The sequence below is a fragment of the Aulostomus chinensis genome, chromosome 9 (assembly GCF_037954235.1).
Source record: "Aulostomus chinensis isolate RoL2024-O1b breed Wild chromosome 9, RoL_Achi_v1.0, whole genome shotgun sequence".
In the NCBI taxonomy this organism is placed as follows: domain Eukaryota; kingdom Metazoa; phylum Chordata; class Actinopteri; order Syngnathiformes; family Aulostomidae; genus Aulostomus; species Aulostomus chinensis.
This window is the reverse complement of record NC_141328.1, coordinates 6,662,378-6,678,927: the sequence shown is the minus strand read 5'-3', so window position 1 is coordinate 6,678,927 and position 16,550 is coordinate 6,662,378. Positions and strand designations below refer to the sequence as shown.

Here is a 16,550-nt window from a genome sequence, read left to right as displayed (position 1 = left end):
ATTTCTGTGTTATACAAGTAGTTGTTATTTTATATCTGTGCGTCTGTGTCTGCATTCCTGTATGGATCTTTTATATGTGGGATTGTGTGGATTTATGAGTGTGTTTGAATTTGTATCACAGGATACATTTTGAATCTGTTCTGTTGACATTTTTTTTCATTTTGTTTTCTTGGTATTAGCACCACTGGGGAGCCATGTTTAGCGCTGCTCAAAAAACACCCATTCAGTCTCCCTCCACTCTCTACCCACCCTGCTGACTTCTATTCCTTCGACATGTTAAAATTTTATAGAAAAGATTTTGTGGAACCCCCTAGACGCCCTGCAGCGGTTCAAGTAATGTCAGAGTCTCATTACACAAAACATTTCATACATAAATTATATAAGTATTGTATAAAAATATTAGTGTGACCTTTCTGTGCATTGTAAGTTTGGTGCTTATAAATTGTTTAAGCAATGAAAACTGAACTGAAACTTCAGTGTTAATGATACCTCGAGGCATGCGGTACATCAAACATCATCTTCTCATTTCTCTCTCTCACACACACACACACACACACACACACACACACACACACGGCATTTCCAAACTATGAAACTTTCTGCAAAGTTTCAGTTTAAAGCTGATCGATGAATTGACTGCACATCTCATAGTTTAGTTGACATTGTGTTCTAAACTTGCAGTTCATGACGTCATTACTAGCCTGTTAATATCTCCCTGGAAAGCTTGAGAAATATTTCATGCTGTTTCAAAAGTATTAAAAATACAAAATGATTTTATGTATGCTCTTCATCCGCCAAACTCTACCATTAATGATCAAAGTGAAAATTAGCAGCGCTAAAAGAGATTACAAAAATCCATCTTGTATCTCAGTTCATCGTGCAGGGTGGTACGGTGGCCCACATCAGAAGAGTCAAAACTTTCAGGGGTGGCCAGCCAAACATCTGAAAGCCACTACTCTGCATATGTGTTTCTGTAATCAGGCTTCTGGCAGTGCTGAGACTGGGGAGACCCCGTCTCTTTCCAGATTTATCTCTCCAGCTTTGTTTGACTAAGTAGTGCCATGGTGTTGGTGTTGGAGAGGGCTGGAGTGGCAACAGCAGCAGCAGTGCAGCGTATGTGTGGGTTGCCTGAGCCAGTGGGGTTTGGCACAGAGAGGTAGCATATGTTCATGGCCAGCTTCCTTCCTCCTCTCCAATCTTACTCCTCTCTTCCCTCCTCTCTCTCTCTTTTTTCTCCCTTCTCTGTCTCTCTCTCTACCTTTCCCCGCCACACTCCTGATAACTCCTGCCACCTTCCTGCCCTCTTCTTTAGACTGCTTTTGGCTTTGAGTGTCCTGATAGCACGTGTGGGAGCCAGCAGAGATCAAAGGGTGTCGGGGATCACAGTGTCCCCCAAGGACAGCCCAATATGTCTTACTATCCCATTCGTATAACAGAGACATACACATCCCCTCTCCTTTGTCATTTTGTCATATGGCATACGATCAGAGAATATGTGGTGCAGCAGGTAATGTGTTATGGCTGCGAGGGGGCTCTCTGCTTCATTTTTGATGCCTTTCCAATGGTTGGTCACCGGCACCTTGGCCTGTCTCTGCCCTACATAAACACTGGCTGTTATCCAAGCACACCATTTCTGAACACTACTGGTGGATATGGACTAGCGTCCTGTTGCCTAGCAAAGGGTTAACTGTGTCCCAGATAGCCCCAACCAGCTGTTTCAGCCTTTCACACCTTCTCTCCTGCTGCCTGCACTCCTCCCTGCCTCTTGGACCAGTAAATGAACACTCATTTGCAAGTTAGATAAATCCTTTGAATGTATTATTGATGCAAACAAATTAGCCTGTAGGCCCCAGACAATACCTAATGGAGCCTTGGCTTATGGGTGAGGTAGTTTCCAGCGAGGGCACTGTCGGTGTTCCAGGATTGATGCCTGCTCTTCTGCCCCGTAATTATTTCTCCTACAAATTATTCAGCTGTTCTGATGCAGTTTGGGGTTTAAAGCAGTGCCAACTAATGCTGCCTATATGATTCCAGGCCTCAGCTCAGCCACTTTCATTACTTTATTAAAGAAATAAAAGACACAGGCAATTAGATAACTGGGATAAAGCCACCGAAATGAGGGGATGTGTCATTATTTAAGTTTATGCATGCTGCTCATAATTCACTGGGGTTTATATTGGTATTTCTTTTTCAAGGATATTCTCTTATCTTGTTGTACACACATGCACACATTTTAACAGTCTTGTATAAGCCTGTTCACGTATTTACAGAGACTCAAATGAACTTCCTCTCACAAATATGCATAGAGGCACTGGCAGATATTCTGTGTGTGTGTGTGTGTGTGTGTGTGTGTGTGTGTGTGTGTGTGTGTGTGTGTGTGTAACATACGTACAAACTATGAACTCATATGGCACAATATGGCACATGTACACACATAAAGTACACACAAGCACGTTTAATTTATGCTAGCTGGCATTAGCAGGGTAGAGGCAGTGCTTGTGAAACCAGAGGAAGAGAGAGAGAGAGAGAGAGAGGAGATGAGAGACAGAGAGAGGACTACCATACTGTCCTCAGTGATTAGGACCCTTTATTGATCAGAGGAGGGAGGGGAAGGCAGGCCGAGAGGGGGAGGGCAAGAACAGGCCCCAGGGCTCGGGGCCTGTTCTCTCTGGTGTCCTCCTCTGTTCCTCTCCTGAAAGCTGGCCAGGCCCATTGGGGATACATCAAAGGATCTTATCCTTCCATCTATCCCATATGCACACTCACAAATAAATATATATTAATGCATACTCACAGATTCCTCTGGCCTTTGAAAAATTCTCAATTTGATGACATAATATCCCCTTTTAGTCCACTGGTCAAGATCGCAAATCAGTGCTAATATGCTACTAGCAGGGTGTTTAAAGAGGCATCCTCTTCTTCCATAGAGTCTGATTCTGATTTGATCTGTCAATTTGCAACCTTTGTTCATACAGAAATTGTGAAAACATGGAAAGCACTTGCTTCCACCAGGACTAGATGTCATCAGATGCAGATCCCACTCTGTTTAATTCTAAAATTCCTCCTTGAACTAAGTTCAATTGTCCTATCAATTTTCCAAATTCCATTGACAATTTTTGATTATCCCCAGGTAATTAAAATTTATGCAAAATCAAAGTAAATCTTCTTGACCTTTTTTACACAGACAAGTAAAAAGCATGCTCATAAAGGTCAGTTTGTGACGTTTCATTTGATATGCTTGACCTCACTGTGAGTAGTGAAGTGTAGTGAAGTGCCAAGCATGACAGCAATCAGGCAGCAGATCTACACACACGCACGTGCACGCACACATGGCATTAATCAGCAGGCCAGAATGATGGTGTCCATATTTCCTCCCCAGTATTCTGTACGTGTAGAGGAAGCACTCATTACTCTGCTCTCTCTCAGGCCCAGACCTGTGTTAATGCATTTTCTCCCTTTTCTCTCCCTCTGCTCCTTCTGCCTGCTTTTCAGCTGACTCCAGGCTTTGGGAATCTTATTTGACTTTCGATCCAAATCAATCTCAATCTTATCTACAACTTCTGAATCATAAACATTTCAGAGGGTCAAACCTGACATACATACCGGGGAGAGGTTGTTTTTTTTATGCAGGATTCCGCCAAGCCTTAAGACTTTGTTAGGCTCATCGTGCCGTCAGTCTCTGCTGCACACTAGATACACAAACTGCACACAACAGGACCAGACACCAGAAATCTCTGCCTAACAAAGTCTGGAGATTTCAGAATGCCAGATAGTTGCTTGAATGGCAGTGAGACAGTCACTAACAAAACCCATTCCTCTTTCATTTTGTCAATGACAAGCCTTATTGTCCTCTGTAAAGAAACAAACCAGGGATAGCAAATCACTTTGTTACACGGAGAGAGTTTTTTAAAACATTAAAATTGGAAATCTTGAGCAATGTTAGTTGTTATTTTGAACTGATTAATATGCAATGCACGTATTATTGGTGTTTGCCGGTACATAACTGTTGCATGTCACTGAAGTACTGCCCTAAAGACTTTAGATTGGTGCTGGGTTTTTCAGACTCTGTAATTGTTTCACCTCCAGCAACAAAACTTGGCCGATTGTCCGTAGTCTCAATGAGACTGACCCGCGAGTCTCGCCACACACCACAAAACCACATTCTCCCCAGGTGTCGCACACTGGTGCAAGTGTGTCTTTACACTCATACACATATATAAAGTTTGTGTCTGGTTTTGTGTGTGTGTGTGTGTGTATGTATGTGTATGTTTTATTCATAAGAAGAAGCATTCATCTCAGTGAGACACCTTCAACAATTTGGAGACGTGGTGTGCTTAACGGCTTAATGTAGTTGCTGCAATTTGGCTCTCCTCTGGCTGATTAATACCGACACTCCAGTCCTCACTGTGCTTTGCCTCACAGAGGATTAGGTGTTATAAGAAACATGGCTTCCAAAGGAGTTGATGAATATTTCCCCAAATTTACCTGACATTTTCTGATTTAAACGTCTTTCTGAGTATTCACTCCCAATTCATTTTCTGTCTCACAATTTAGCTGCTGTCGAAGCGAGCTGAAAACCAGATTAACAGTTTTTTAGCCAAAGCTAGAATGACCTTGGTGCTCTGTATTAAAATGGCCCCACTATCTCTGTGTGTTGAAATGAAGGATACAGCCTTAACTGTTTCTCATTTTCCTTTGTCTCCACTTTCCTTCTTATTTTCACCACCTACGTTTTTGCAGCATACAGCAGGTCAAACTTTTACTGTGTGTGGATGTGAGTGCTGCCAACAGTAGAACAGTCAGCAAAGTGCCACCTCAGCACCTGTGCTTTAATGATTAATACCATATTGATGGTCTCAATTAATTTCCTATTAAACTACCAGAAGGCTGCAGTCGCTCTGTCTCTGTCACGGCCCTGCACTTGTTTTGGGAAGCCTCTTTATGGCAGCTGCTGGATGGAGATAGTATGCTACTCACTACCTCACACATGCAATTTTACTGACAGATGTACCAAACATGCAAATACACAAGCACGCACACGAGTATCTTAAGGAAACACACGCACAGACTATTACACGCTGCTTTGCTCCTCGCATTTTTCTCGCACACAGATAAACAAATAAAATGTCACATCTTTTTGTTGAATCATCTTTAAAGTGGAGTTGCTTTGTTTTAACAAAAAAATCCAGAGCCCCAATGATTCAGCTACGCCTCTTTGCACAGTATGCTGCAGCAACTTTACAAACCCCTACTCACCTGATTGTATGACTTTGGTATCGCGCAACCCCTGTGTTTTGCATTTTAAACTGGTATGAGACACAGCACTGCATTTTAGCCAGTCTTCTAAAGCCTATGCTTTGCTTCTTGCATAATCAGCTCCCCTGCAGTGCTGCTACATATTTGTAACAGGGTGTAAGATACTGATTTATTCCCATGATGATCTCTCTCTGAGCTGTGATTCGACAACCCAATTCCATGACCTTAACTGTCTGTGGACCTGCTCCATGGATAAAATCGCAGTCAACACTGCCCCTGTAGAGCGGCTGGGGAAGTGTCAGGTTATCAGACTTCTTATGGTGCCTTTTCTCTTTCTCTCTTCATTACCTTTTCATATCCCATTCACGACATCTTATCTCTGACCACGCCATACTTCACCCCATAAACCCCTCTATCTTTCTCTAATATGCGGTGTTTATCTCAACCTCATTCTTTCAGTCTGTCTCATACACACATACTCACACACTGTCTTTATTTTTCATTTTTCATTTGGACCCAACACACACCATTGGTTGCTAGGAAACCGTTTGAGCATTTTTCCCATGGGCTGATGTTTGACGACCCATTTGTATAGTGCGTATGTGTGCATGTGTTTGAGCGTGTGTGTGTGTGTGCGTGTGTGTGTGTGTGTGTGTGTGTGTGTGTGTGTGTGTGTATCTCCAGAGAGAGGTCTTGCCAAGCTGAGCTCTGGGGTTGCTCCAGTATCCAGCCAAGTAATAATAAAGAGCCCCTCACCATGTCTGACAGAGCGTACAGTCTTAACAGTCCTGAGGCCACTGCTGTTGTCATGGTGTGTGAATCTCTTGATACAGGTGTGTTTTGTGTGCATATCTTCATATATGTGCATTTATGCCAAACTAGTTTGTGCTTCACTGGGTTTGTTTTCTGTCACAACCTCAACCGTTGTTGTTGTTGATGCTGACAACCGGTGTTATCTATTGCTGCTCACTGGGCCATTGCAGAGCCAGATAATGGCCAGGTTGGACTGTCTTGCTGCTGGACACATATCAGTCCTCCCTGTGACTCCTTGTTTAGAAATGCACCAGCACATCTCTCTCCCCTGGCTGCTCCTGTGAAGTCCTGATTTACTCACAGACACAGGCAGAGGCACATAAATAGCACGCCTTGTCGACTGGCACGAGGAGAAAGACGACGCACACAAACAAATCAGACTCAGCCCTGATTTCAAAAGGAGCAAGAGCAGAAGAGAGGGAGTGGAGAGATATGGTATTAGCTATGTTTTCCTCCTGCAAATGAATCGTGCTATGCCCTCAGAGGAAGAGATGAAAATGAGAGAACAAACGAGGGGAAAATACTCAGTGAAAGCCAGGGGGTTAGAGGTTATTGTGACATGGAAACAAAGGAAAAGAACCATGAAGGGAGCACATGGTTAAGTCCTCCCTGTGTCTGAGAGGGCTCAGTAACTTCCTCTCCCTCCTTTTATTCCAGTGTCACTCAGTGTCACCTGGATGGCCACTGAATATTAGGATCAGTGCCATGGGCTCAGCAAGGCCATTATGGCAGATGGATGGGCTCCTGATGGCCCTTTCTCAGCTTGCCCATGGGCAGCATAGCCTCTCACTTGGGACCACCACAACTAATGGAGAGGGTAGAATGCTCTGTAAAGGCCTTAGAAAGAATAAGTAGGCTGTAAACTGTGAGTTGAGTTGAGGCAGCTAAAGGGTCTTCAATGCCTCACTGCCCGGCTTACCGCCTGACTTACTGCCTGCCTGCTTGGCATCAACAATGCTCCTCCATATTCAGACGCTGAACACTGGCCTTTTGCACTTTTATTGTAATGCATGCAGGCGCTTGGCACAGCAACAAACACACCACCTTTTACTGTGATGCACTGCGCAAATAAAATATTTCAAAGCAGGGAGGAGCCTCACACAGAGATAGGGGAGCACTTTCCTGCATACTCACTCACAGACATGTAGAAATGCGAAAGGCACCAACATATCTGCACAACTGCACACACAAGTGCACAAACATGTGCACAAACGCATACACACCGAGTTGCATTGCCCCACTCAGAGTGAAGCAGTTGTGCCCCTCTAAGCGAGTTATTTAAAGCCCCGCTCTCAACTCCATCGAAGTGATTATGTGCTACTGAATTAAACATCACAGGCCTCAGCCCCTGGCTTCCTCTGAAACACGCTCAAACATGTTGGCCTCTTCCTGTTCCTCAAAAGTTAGAAGTGCTGCCTTTTATATCTCCTAGCCAGTTCACAAGGTAGTGGAGGTAAAAGGTGGGAGTGTGGATCTTCCCTAAATCAGGACCTCCTGCTATGGTTTCTGCTGTACGTTCCTCTTAAAGACCTGGAATAAAGGCAAGGTAATTCACATTAAGAATCTGTCTTGCCCTTGGAGTGGTACCCACCCCGGGCAGCATTTTTGCTTGGCTCCCAAGTAGTGGGTGGAGAACTATAGCCATTAAGTTGAGCATTGACTCCAGACACCCCAATTAGGGTGTCTGTATTCTAGTCTGGGAACATTTAAACAAAGTCATAGAGGACCCAGAGAGAGGGAGGGGGGAGAGAGAGAGAGCGAGAGAGAGAGATAGGGCCTATGCAGGTTCATATCATGGACTGCTCTGCCACCTAGATAAGAGGTCCAGGCCGTTTGCAGTCTTTTTTGGAGGGTTTGGCGTGGGATTTGTTTACCACTGTTTATGTGTTCATATCCTGCATGTGTGTGTCTATACAATTTTGTGTCTGCGTGAGGCAAGGCATCAGTCAGCCAACCCCACATTCCAAAACACACCCATTGGCAGTGAGCGATAAAGGTTCCAAACAAAAGGAAGAGGTCTTGTGCCTTCTGGAGGTGAACCACCACTGAGGCAGTTGACCTTGAAATGAGCAGTGGTGTTTGGGGACTGGCAGGGGAGGGCGGTGTTTAAGCGTGCAACCTCAGTGCCAGAGGCCAGGAGGCTACCTAATGACTGGCACCCTATGCCATCCATCACCATGCCACTACCAGGGCAACTGCCCCAATGCAGTCAAGGGAGCACAGCCTTAATCACCCCTCATACCCATTCAGCCACACCACAGCATGCAACATAAACATGTATGGTTGATCCATATGCACATAAAACTGCACAGACATATGCAAAGATGCACACTACAAATTCTTCTAGGCTTTGCATGCACAGACAGCTTGAATATGCAGTCAAAGTAGCAGATGCACTCAGACTCACACTCAGCTCATTGTGCTCATTCTCCATGCATACTGATGTATGGATGCCAACCAACATACATAAATCTGCCTCTAGACACTCATTCACATGCTATTCATAATTTAATGTCAGTAGACGCAAATACATAAAAACACAAATACATCCACAAACACAAACACACCACCATATACACCTCCCTTCTGTATTAGTGTCTTGATGCTGAATGTTTGTGACAAAACAATTGACTGCTCCTGCTTTCATGATATTTTCCATTGAAATGGATATCCCTGTAGCCTTCTAGTTCAATCCTCCCATGTCTCTCCCATGTCTCATTCCTTTGCTCCTGTGCTTATTTTCCCCATTCCTCCTCAGAGTAAAATGGAAAAGGGGGGCTTTTCCCATACCTGAGCCCCTCTCAGCTCTACTCTTTCAGTATGACAGGCTTTGAAGCCCCCATTCCTCAGTGTGGGTTAATTTATCAGAGAGGAACAAGGGTTCCCCCTGCACTCCCCGGCTCGTCTACATTCCATGAAGCATCCCCTCTCAATTAAGATCCTTTCATGTTAATGGTGTTCTTATCGCTCCTGTGCATAGGGTGTCAAAGCAAGGCCTACTATGGTGGAGTACAACGATGGAGCGGAGCTGCCTGGCTGATAATATAAGAGCGGTTCATTCTTCTTTCTGTCTCAGTCCCTCTGACTTTCAGTGTATCTCTGTCTCAAACTCTGTTTCTTTCCCCCGCTCTCTCAGTCCCTTAATAAGCTATGGTGGGCTGTTGCCGTATACCGGCTACACTGAGGTGTTCCAGGAGAGTGGCAGATTTATGGCAGGGTCACAGAGGCTTAATGAGACACATTACTTGACCACCCATACCAGCTTCCACCAAAAGATAGCGCTTTGTCCCCAAGTCACAGTTACAGTTCAGCTGCAGCTCAACATACACATCCGCTGCCTCACATTCAGCACAAAGTAGAAGGTCATTGTATCCATCTCTAACTCTGTCCCTGTCCTCAGCTTCATTAACAAAGCTCTTTCTCTGTCCCTCCTTTCTTGTCTTTTGGAGTAGAACAGGGTGTATGACTTCTGGAAAAGATCGGCAGTCACTGATAGATCGGAGGAGCACTGGCTGCCTGGAAGTGTGTGGGTGCGAGAAACCTGTTGCCTGGCTACAACATAACCTTTATTCTCTGGTTGCGATGGCGATGTCTTCCTTATAGCTTATGCCTGTGTATGAATGTCTGGTTGGCCTACAACCTTTTTCATGTGAGTGTGTGTGCTTGCCTGCGTGTGTGCTTTTTGGATGTATTTGTGTGTTTCTGAAAGAGTGAGAGAGTGGTGGAAAGAGGGGCAGGAAGGTACTCCAGCACCCACTCAGCAGGCCTTCCGCCCCCATGGCTGACTCCCCAAGACTCTGCTAGTAATTAGCTCAACATCTATCCATCTGTTCTTGGGAGGCGCAGTAAACATTAACACAACACAGCAACATCAAAACGCTGGCTGGAGACATGCTACATTTTCCACATACACGATTATGTTCCAGCTTTAAGAGGCCTTAATGGTTTGTACACATGCTTACAGATCTAGCCAACAAGATGACGTGTCTCACATACATATATAGTAACATGCAAAGATGCATTTGTAGAAACACAAACAGCCTCACATCCTCACCCACATGCAGATCACAGGCTGCTGCAAATGTATCCCAGCCTTTCCTTCCACTGCTGAAGTGAGGCTGGAAAGCTGCCCTGAGCCCTGCATGGGAAAAGATTGCAATAACAACCAAAACACAGCATTACACAATTAATCAATAAGTTAATGAGACCTCATTTTCTCTAGAAAAGAGTATCCAGGAAAAAAGTTACCCCTCAGCCTTTTTCCCCTTCCCAACTTTTGATATTACACAGTGGAAAAAAGAAAGCAGCCAGCAGGAAATTAAATCAAATTACCATCCTGATAGATTTATGTGGCGCTTTACATTTTCATTGTGTTGTTTTCTTCTCAGAGTGGAGGTGTGCCTGAGTTGGGGGAGAGCTGTTAAATGTGTTGTAAACTAAGAAGAGCAGAAAAAGGAAAACAAGATTGGGGAAAGAGAGCAGAAGTACCAGACGTCATACACTGCTGGCTCTCTCCTTGGTTTACAACAGACAGCAGATTTCTAACTGTAAAGGATGAGAACACAGATTACTGTTGTTGGGATGAGCTGTAAGATTGCCACATAGAAAACTTTAAGTTTACTGCTTAGGTGTGTGTACATATCTGTACAGGCATGTGTGAAAAGCATGAAAATAGTTAGAGAGTGAGGGTGTTGGAGGAAGGACATGGTGCGTGACGCCATGTATGATTGTGCTCGGTTAACCTCTGTGGCTCCTGAGAGTATAAACCTCTCACTACAGTATACGCGAATGTGTGTTGTATTTGTGCGTGTTTGCACGTATGCGTGAGCTGTGTGTCCAAGCAAATTCCCTCCACCTGCACCCTTACATTCAAATGAAGCCGTCAATATCCTCTATATTCCCTATATTCCGTGCTCTTGTTACAAGTAAAGATTGAGGACATCTCTTAGCGATTGACACAGCTGGTGATGCCATCTGGGGGCATCACACCCCACCCTGTGCCATCTGCATCCAAACAGGGGCAGCGGTCGTTGCCTTGTGTCCAAATCAATGACAGGGGACAAGGAAAGCAGTGAGGTAACACGCTGCTATGTCCAGCTCCAGCATCCTTATGGAAGTGGTAAAGGGAGGTCGTGTGGTTTACAAGTGCCGTCTTCCTGTTCCACAACCAAGCTGTGACCGCCCACACACATCAGAGATGGTGCTAGTTGGTATGTTCAGGATTATTTTTCAGAGAAGTAATTGTTTTTGTGGATCTGGGTGCCCTCAACCACACCCCTGTCTGATGAAAGGGGAGAGGGGGAGCGGGAGCGGGGTGTTGTATTCCCAGATTAATGGTATACACACTGAGAGGGAGCACAGACCTACAGTAGCAGCGCTGTGATTTATTTGCCACTTAGTACTGATGAAGCGTCAAACTGCTGTCACACACACGTGTTGTCACCGCATTTTTCACCATCAAGGTCTTTGGTGTGGTCTTGTTCAGCTGCGAGTATAAATGTGACTTTTGTATGTTTCTATTTGTGTTCATTCCTGCATGCTTACACACTGTATGTGCTGTGTTGTTTATATTTGACAGATTAAGGGTCTGTTGTAGCTTTTATTTTTTATCAGTCTGGGGATATTGCATCCTATTTGTGTGCTCAGTGGGAATCAGATATTTATAACAAATCGGAGGCGATAAGGACTGAAACTGGAACATTCTTTATATGAATCTTTACTAAGCTTATCAAAGCTTTGCGTGATTACACAGGCGAATTGACATTATTCACACCGGCACAACATTCCTTTAAATACTACCTATTACTCATAAACTGTCAATTTGGAGAATTTGCCAAGGTAATGCCGTAACAGTTTGCAGGCAGCAAATTGTTGAGCTTTAACTGAGTAAATATGGGGGGAGTTAATTGAGGGCATCAACTCACCATGTGGGAGGACTTGACAAAATGCCATAAGTGTGTTACATGAGTACACAGTGTAATTATCACACATATACACATACAAATGCATGCATGCATGAGCACACACACAAACACACACACACTGGTATCCAAGCACATTCAGAGATAGAGAGATACAGATAGGGGAATAATGAGTGAGATTATTTCAGATCTCTTAACCAAAATTTGTTCTGCTCCCTGGTTGTTTTGGGTTGTACTCTCTTTCCTCTTTCTCTACAGGGTGTTTTTAGTTTGCTGTTATTTTAACTGAGCCACAGTATCTATGCACAACCACTCTTTGCTGTTGAGATACAGATTTTCCTCATCTTGTTGTATAATAGCACAGCATAATATCATCTCATTCAACATCCCTCCCTGTCTTCCCCTACAGAACCCTGATATTGTGCTCGTCCACTATTTGAATGTTCCAGCCATTGAGGACTGTGGGAAACCATGTGGTCCAATCCTGTGCTCCATCAATACAGACAAGAAAGAGTGGGCCAAGTGGACCAAGGAGGAGCTGATCGGCCAGCTAAAGCCCATGTGTGAGTATTTGGAAAATCCATATCGGAATTTATTATCTCTTTATCATCTCGTCATTTATTATCTCGTCACCATAGTCTCAACTTTTAGTTTTTGCTTTACATGTTAACAGCTGGTATCTCCTCTAAAATGACTTTAATGGTCTTCACGTGGAGACGTGCATGCAGTGACTAAAACAGTGGCTGTTGTTTTTGTCCGAGATTTTAATGCCCAGTCCTATTAGCTGATTGCTGGTTCACTAAGTGCCCTCAGCGCCTCAGTCAGAGAGCATCTTGGGTCACTGAGTGTTCCTACACTGTGTGTGCCCTTCCTGGAGCTGTCTGCTAGTTTGGGGTCAAAGTTCAGCTCTTCCCTTACATCTGGCACCACACTGACCAGGCTGCCTTCTTTCTGGTTCAAGAAGGAAGTCAAAGCAGAGGAGGACAGCAAACTGGTTATTGATTCATGTTACTGTGTAGGAGCAAGAATGTCTGACTCACCAGTTCCCCCACGCCCCTGCTATGGCTCTCTCACCCCCCCACATCTCATCAGATTGATCCTTGTTGTTACCAGCTTTACTAATGCTTTCTTAGATGCACTCTGGCTTTTTTTACGAGTCTCTAGAACTGCCCAAAGACTGAGGTGATGTTGTGGAAAAAGTCAGGGTTTGTTTGATGACGGTAATAGCCAGATGGGGAGTTTGTGGAGCATTGAAAATCTTTCAGAGAGCTGTTGAGAACCAGACCATGATTCGGGTGTGTCTAGCAGGGGCTGACGGGACAGTGACTGATAGTTCATTGGCCAATTATTAGTGATGTGTCCAGGTAAGGAGGAACATGGCAGCAAAGACACTCACTCCTGCTTGCTGCATATTGACGAGGCAGTCCAGACCATCATCTCCGAGGTTTATTGTTATCCTCTTCACTGCTCTGCTTCCTGTCACTTTTAGAACATATTTGAGCATAAAGCCTTTCCTCAGGACAGCCAGTGAGCAACAACTGCCTACTGTATTCATTACATCTGTGACTTAATGTAAAAAACCAAGCGCCATTTGCAGTAATGCGTGAAGTCATTAACTTTGGGAGTTGTTGGGACAAAGATGGTGAATGTGAGATGCCTTCTAGCTGGCAGGCTACAGGACAGAGCTCCATAAAGAGCAAAAAAACATCCTGCTTTCTATCTTTACTTTTTATTTTTCTTCTCTTCTCCATCCCTCTCTCTTCCAGAAAACTAGCATGTTAATGTAAGCTAAATGATGGAGCAACATTGCCATCTAGTGGTATTTTGAGATAACATCTTCCATTCCACTGTGGAAGACCAGAGATGAAGTCATACTGAATTATCTATGCATTATTTTATTTTAAATTATAGATTACCTCTTAACATACAGTATATTTTTACCACGCTGGCCTATATTTTAGACCTACTCGCATCTATCAATGGAGACATTTTTGCATTGCAAAGGAATGTATGGCGTGTATGTCGTGATTTTTTATTTATATATGTAGCAGAATGTCCCTGATTCCACAGTGGTTCTATAGATAACGTTGCAGACCAGATTTCCCATATTCCCTTATCAAGTTTATGCAAAACCAGCCAACTTTGTAGTTGAAGTGTGAAATTCAAGAAAGTCTGCTGTACAGTATATTTGATACCGGGTCTCGTGTGCATGTTCTAATATAATGATGATGGTTTCTACTTCACAAGCTGTATTTTGTCAGCACAGGAACCATTATCTTAATGTCACATAGTTATTTCTCCCGAGCAATGTCAACATTTGCAATATAATTGCCCTATTCTGTCTTCCTCTTCCCTTTTGTTATTCTTTTCACAATATTTTATTGCGCTAACCATTTTGACACCTCTAATGATACAAAAAGAACACACAAAGGGAAAATGCGGATTTCATAGATCACTTGAGTTTATTCTGTCTTCCCACATCAAAAACACACACTCATACTTCACATCGCAAAAACCTTCACCGCACAGATGCTCGCACATAGCAGTTCAAATATAAGCCCTGTGAAACATGGCCTTGTCTGACCTCACCCTCCTTGACGCCCCGTGGTGTTTGATGAGAAAGAGAAGAAGCAAGAGGGCAAGAAGACGGGTAAGAGATTGGCATCATTATTCAGTCACGCTATAGCTCCATAGACAAGGCGGCCAGCTTCATTCACTCCTTTGGTCTAATGCTATAAACACGCACCACTCTCCCCAGTTATGCCTCTAGCCTGCTGACAGATAGCGCATGAGCGGCTTTAACAAATACTCAGACAGACAGAAGGCCTGTCTCCAGGCTAGATAGACAGGGTCAGAGAAGAACGGAACAAAGTAAGACAGACAGGCCTGGCCATCATGTAAACTATTGAACTCTGCTGTCCCACATAGTGCCCGCTGGTACCACAGAGGCAAACAGTTGGGATAAGCATGTGCCCTAACAGATCAACCACGTCTGTTAGTAGAGCTGTTTGATGTTGGTCATGACAAGATGCAGTCATCAGGATGATGATGTGACTGGGTTGCTGTTTGGTGTCTCTGCTGTTGCTGCCACTGGGATTAAAGCTACCGGCACTACTCCTGTCATTTCGGCTTTGGAACATAACCCTCAGTTAGAAGAGCAGACAGGCAGGCCCAGTGATGCCCAGCTAGATGAAAAGGGCTGTGGCAATTCTGGCATGAGGGATCAGGGTAGCGCAGAGACAAGATTGGTTGGACAAATGGGGACAGCGCTACATGGTGGATGTAAGCTGTTGCGTTAGGCTCTCACTCTTGCTCTGTCACTGTATCTGAGTCAGATCAGTAGAACAGTTTCTCTTCTGTCCCGTAGCCTCCCTGCTGGCTTCGCCACAGAGGGAGATTCATTACAGCAATCCTGGTACGCCTGTGCCCTATCATCTGTGTGTTAGTATTAATAGCATCATCTCATTTGTACTGTTTGCCTTACACACTGTCAGGAGGTGAATGGTGACTCGAGCCATGCTGTCTAATGGGATCTCCAGACAGACACAATTATTTGTGCAGTAATTATACTGACATTAAAGCTCACTCACTGTAGATTAATGGTTGAATAAATCTGACTTCATAATAGATCAAAATGAATCCTGTTCTGTTTCTGTGACCTGCCACAGTAAGTTGTCAGTGGAGCGTAAGATCTTATCATGATCACAGCGGCTCTACTGACATCTGCTGGTGTCCAGCATGTAATCTAAAAGGATCTTAAAGCTTTCATATGAGATCATTATCGCAGTCATCCAGTCATGTTTTCCAGCATCTTCTTTGCACTTTGTTTCAACTAACTCTGTCTTTTATCTTCATTTCTTTCACCCTCTTACATTTCCATCTCCTTTTATTTCTTAACAGATGGGCCCCATGGAAATTATTGCAGTTCTTCATACATGCTCTAAATTGCATAGTCTGTATATATCCCTGTATATTTAAGTTAAATAGATATTGAAGTATTGGGATCTTGTGTTAAAGCTGACTTGATTTTGTTTGATAGTCTAAACATGCTTCACTTCTTAAATATTACCTTTTTTCCACTTGAGAGCCTGAGCACTGCAGCGCTCGATGATGTTTCCGACCACATTACAGCCACTAAAACCACTATCTGTCTCATCAGAAGTGGTGTCTGGCTGGCAAGTAGAGCTATGAAAAGTGTTAGGATGTGCTAGCGAGGTGTGACTGCGGTATGGAGTGGAGTTTTACAAGAGAACGCCTCTCTTTTCCCTATGAGCAAGCACATCCAGCAGCAGCATCGAGGTGGTGTTTCATCCCTTGTCAGAACTGAGAATTGGATCTGGGTAATAGTGGAGGCTTCCTGTCACCTTCATCAGCTCTCACAGAGAAGAGGCCATGGAGTAGCAACGTTGAAAACGAACAGTACAGCAAAGAAGGCTTGACATACAGTAACAGTGATGGGAGACAAGAGAAGAGCAACTGTTGCACTCAGGACTCGGGAAACAGAGAGAAGAGAGAAAATATGTTGTTTACCGGTATCTCAGATTGGTGGGGAAATTCATA

The 16,550-nt window shown here is 44.0% G+C and overlaps 1 protein-coding gene across 8 annotated transcripts in view; it reads left to right on the top strand.

Annotated features, from left to right (window-relative positions):
• Positions 1-16,550, top strand: part of camta1a (calmodulin binding transcription activator 1a) — a 306,871-nt gene that overhangs the window by 264,319 nt on the left and 26,002 nt on the right. For all 8 annotated transcript variants that reach the window (XM_086213431.1, XM_086213436.1, XM_086213432.1 and 5 more), the window contains one exon: positions 12,400-12,553. In XM_086213431.1, the coding sequence (XP_086069557.1) occupies positions 12,400-12,553 (154 nt within the window). The remainder of the gene's footprint in view (positions 1-12,399; positions 12,554-16,550) is intronic.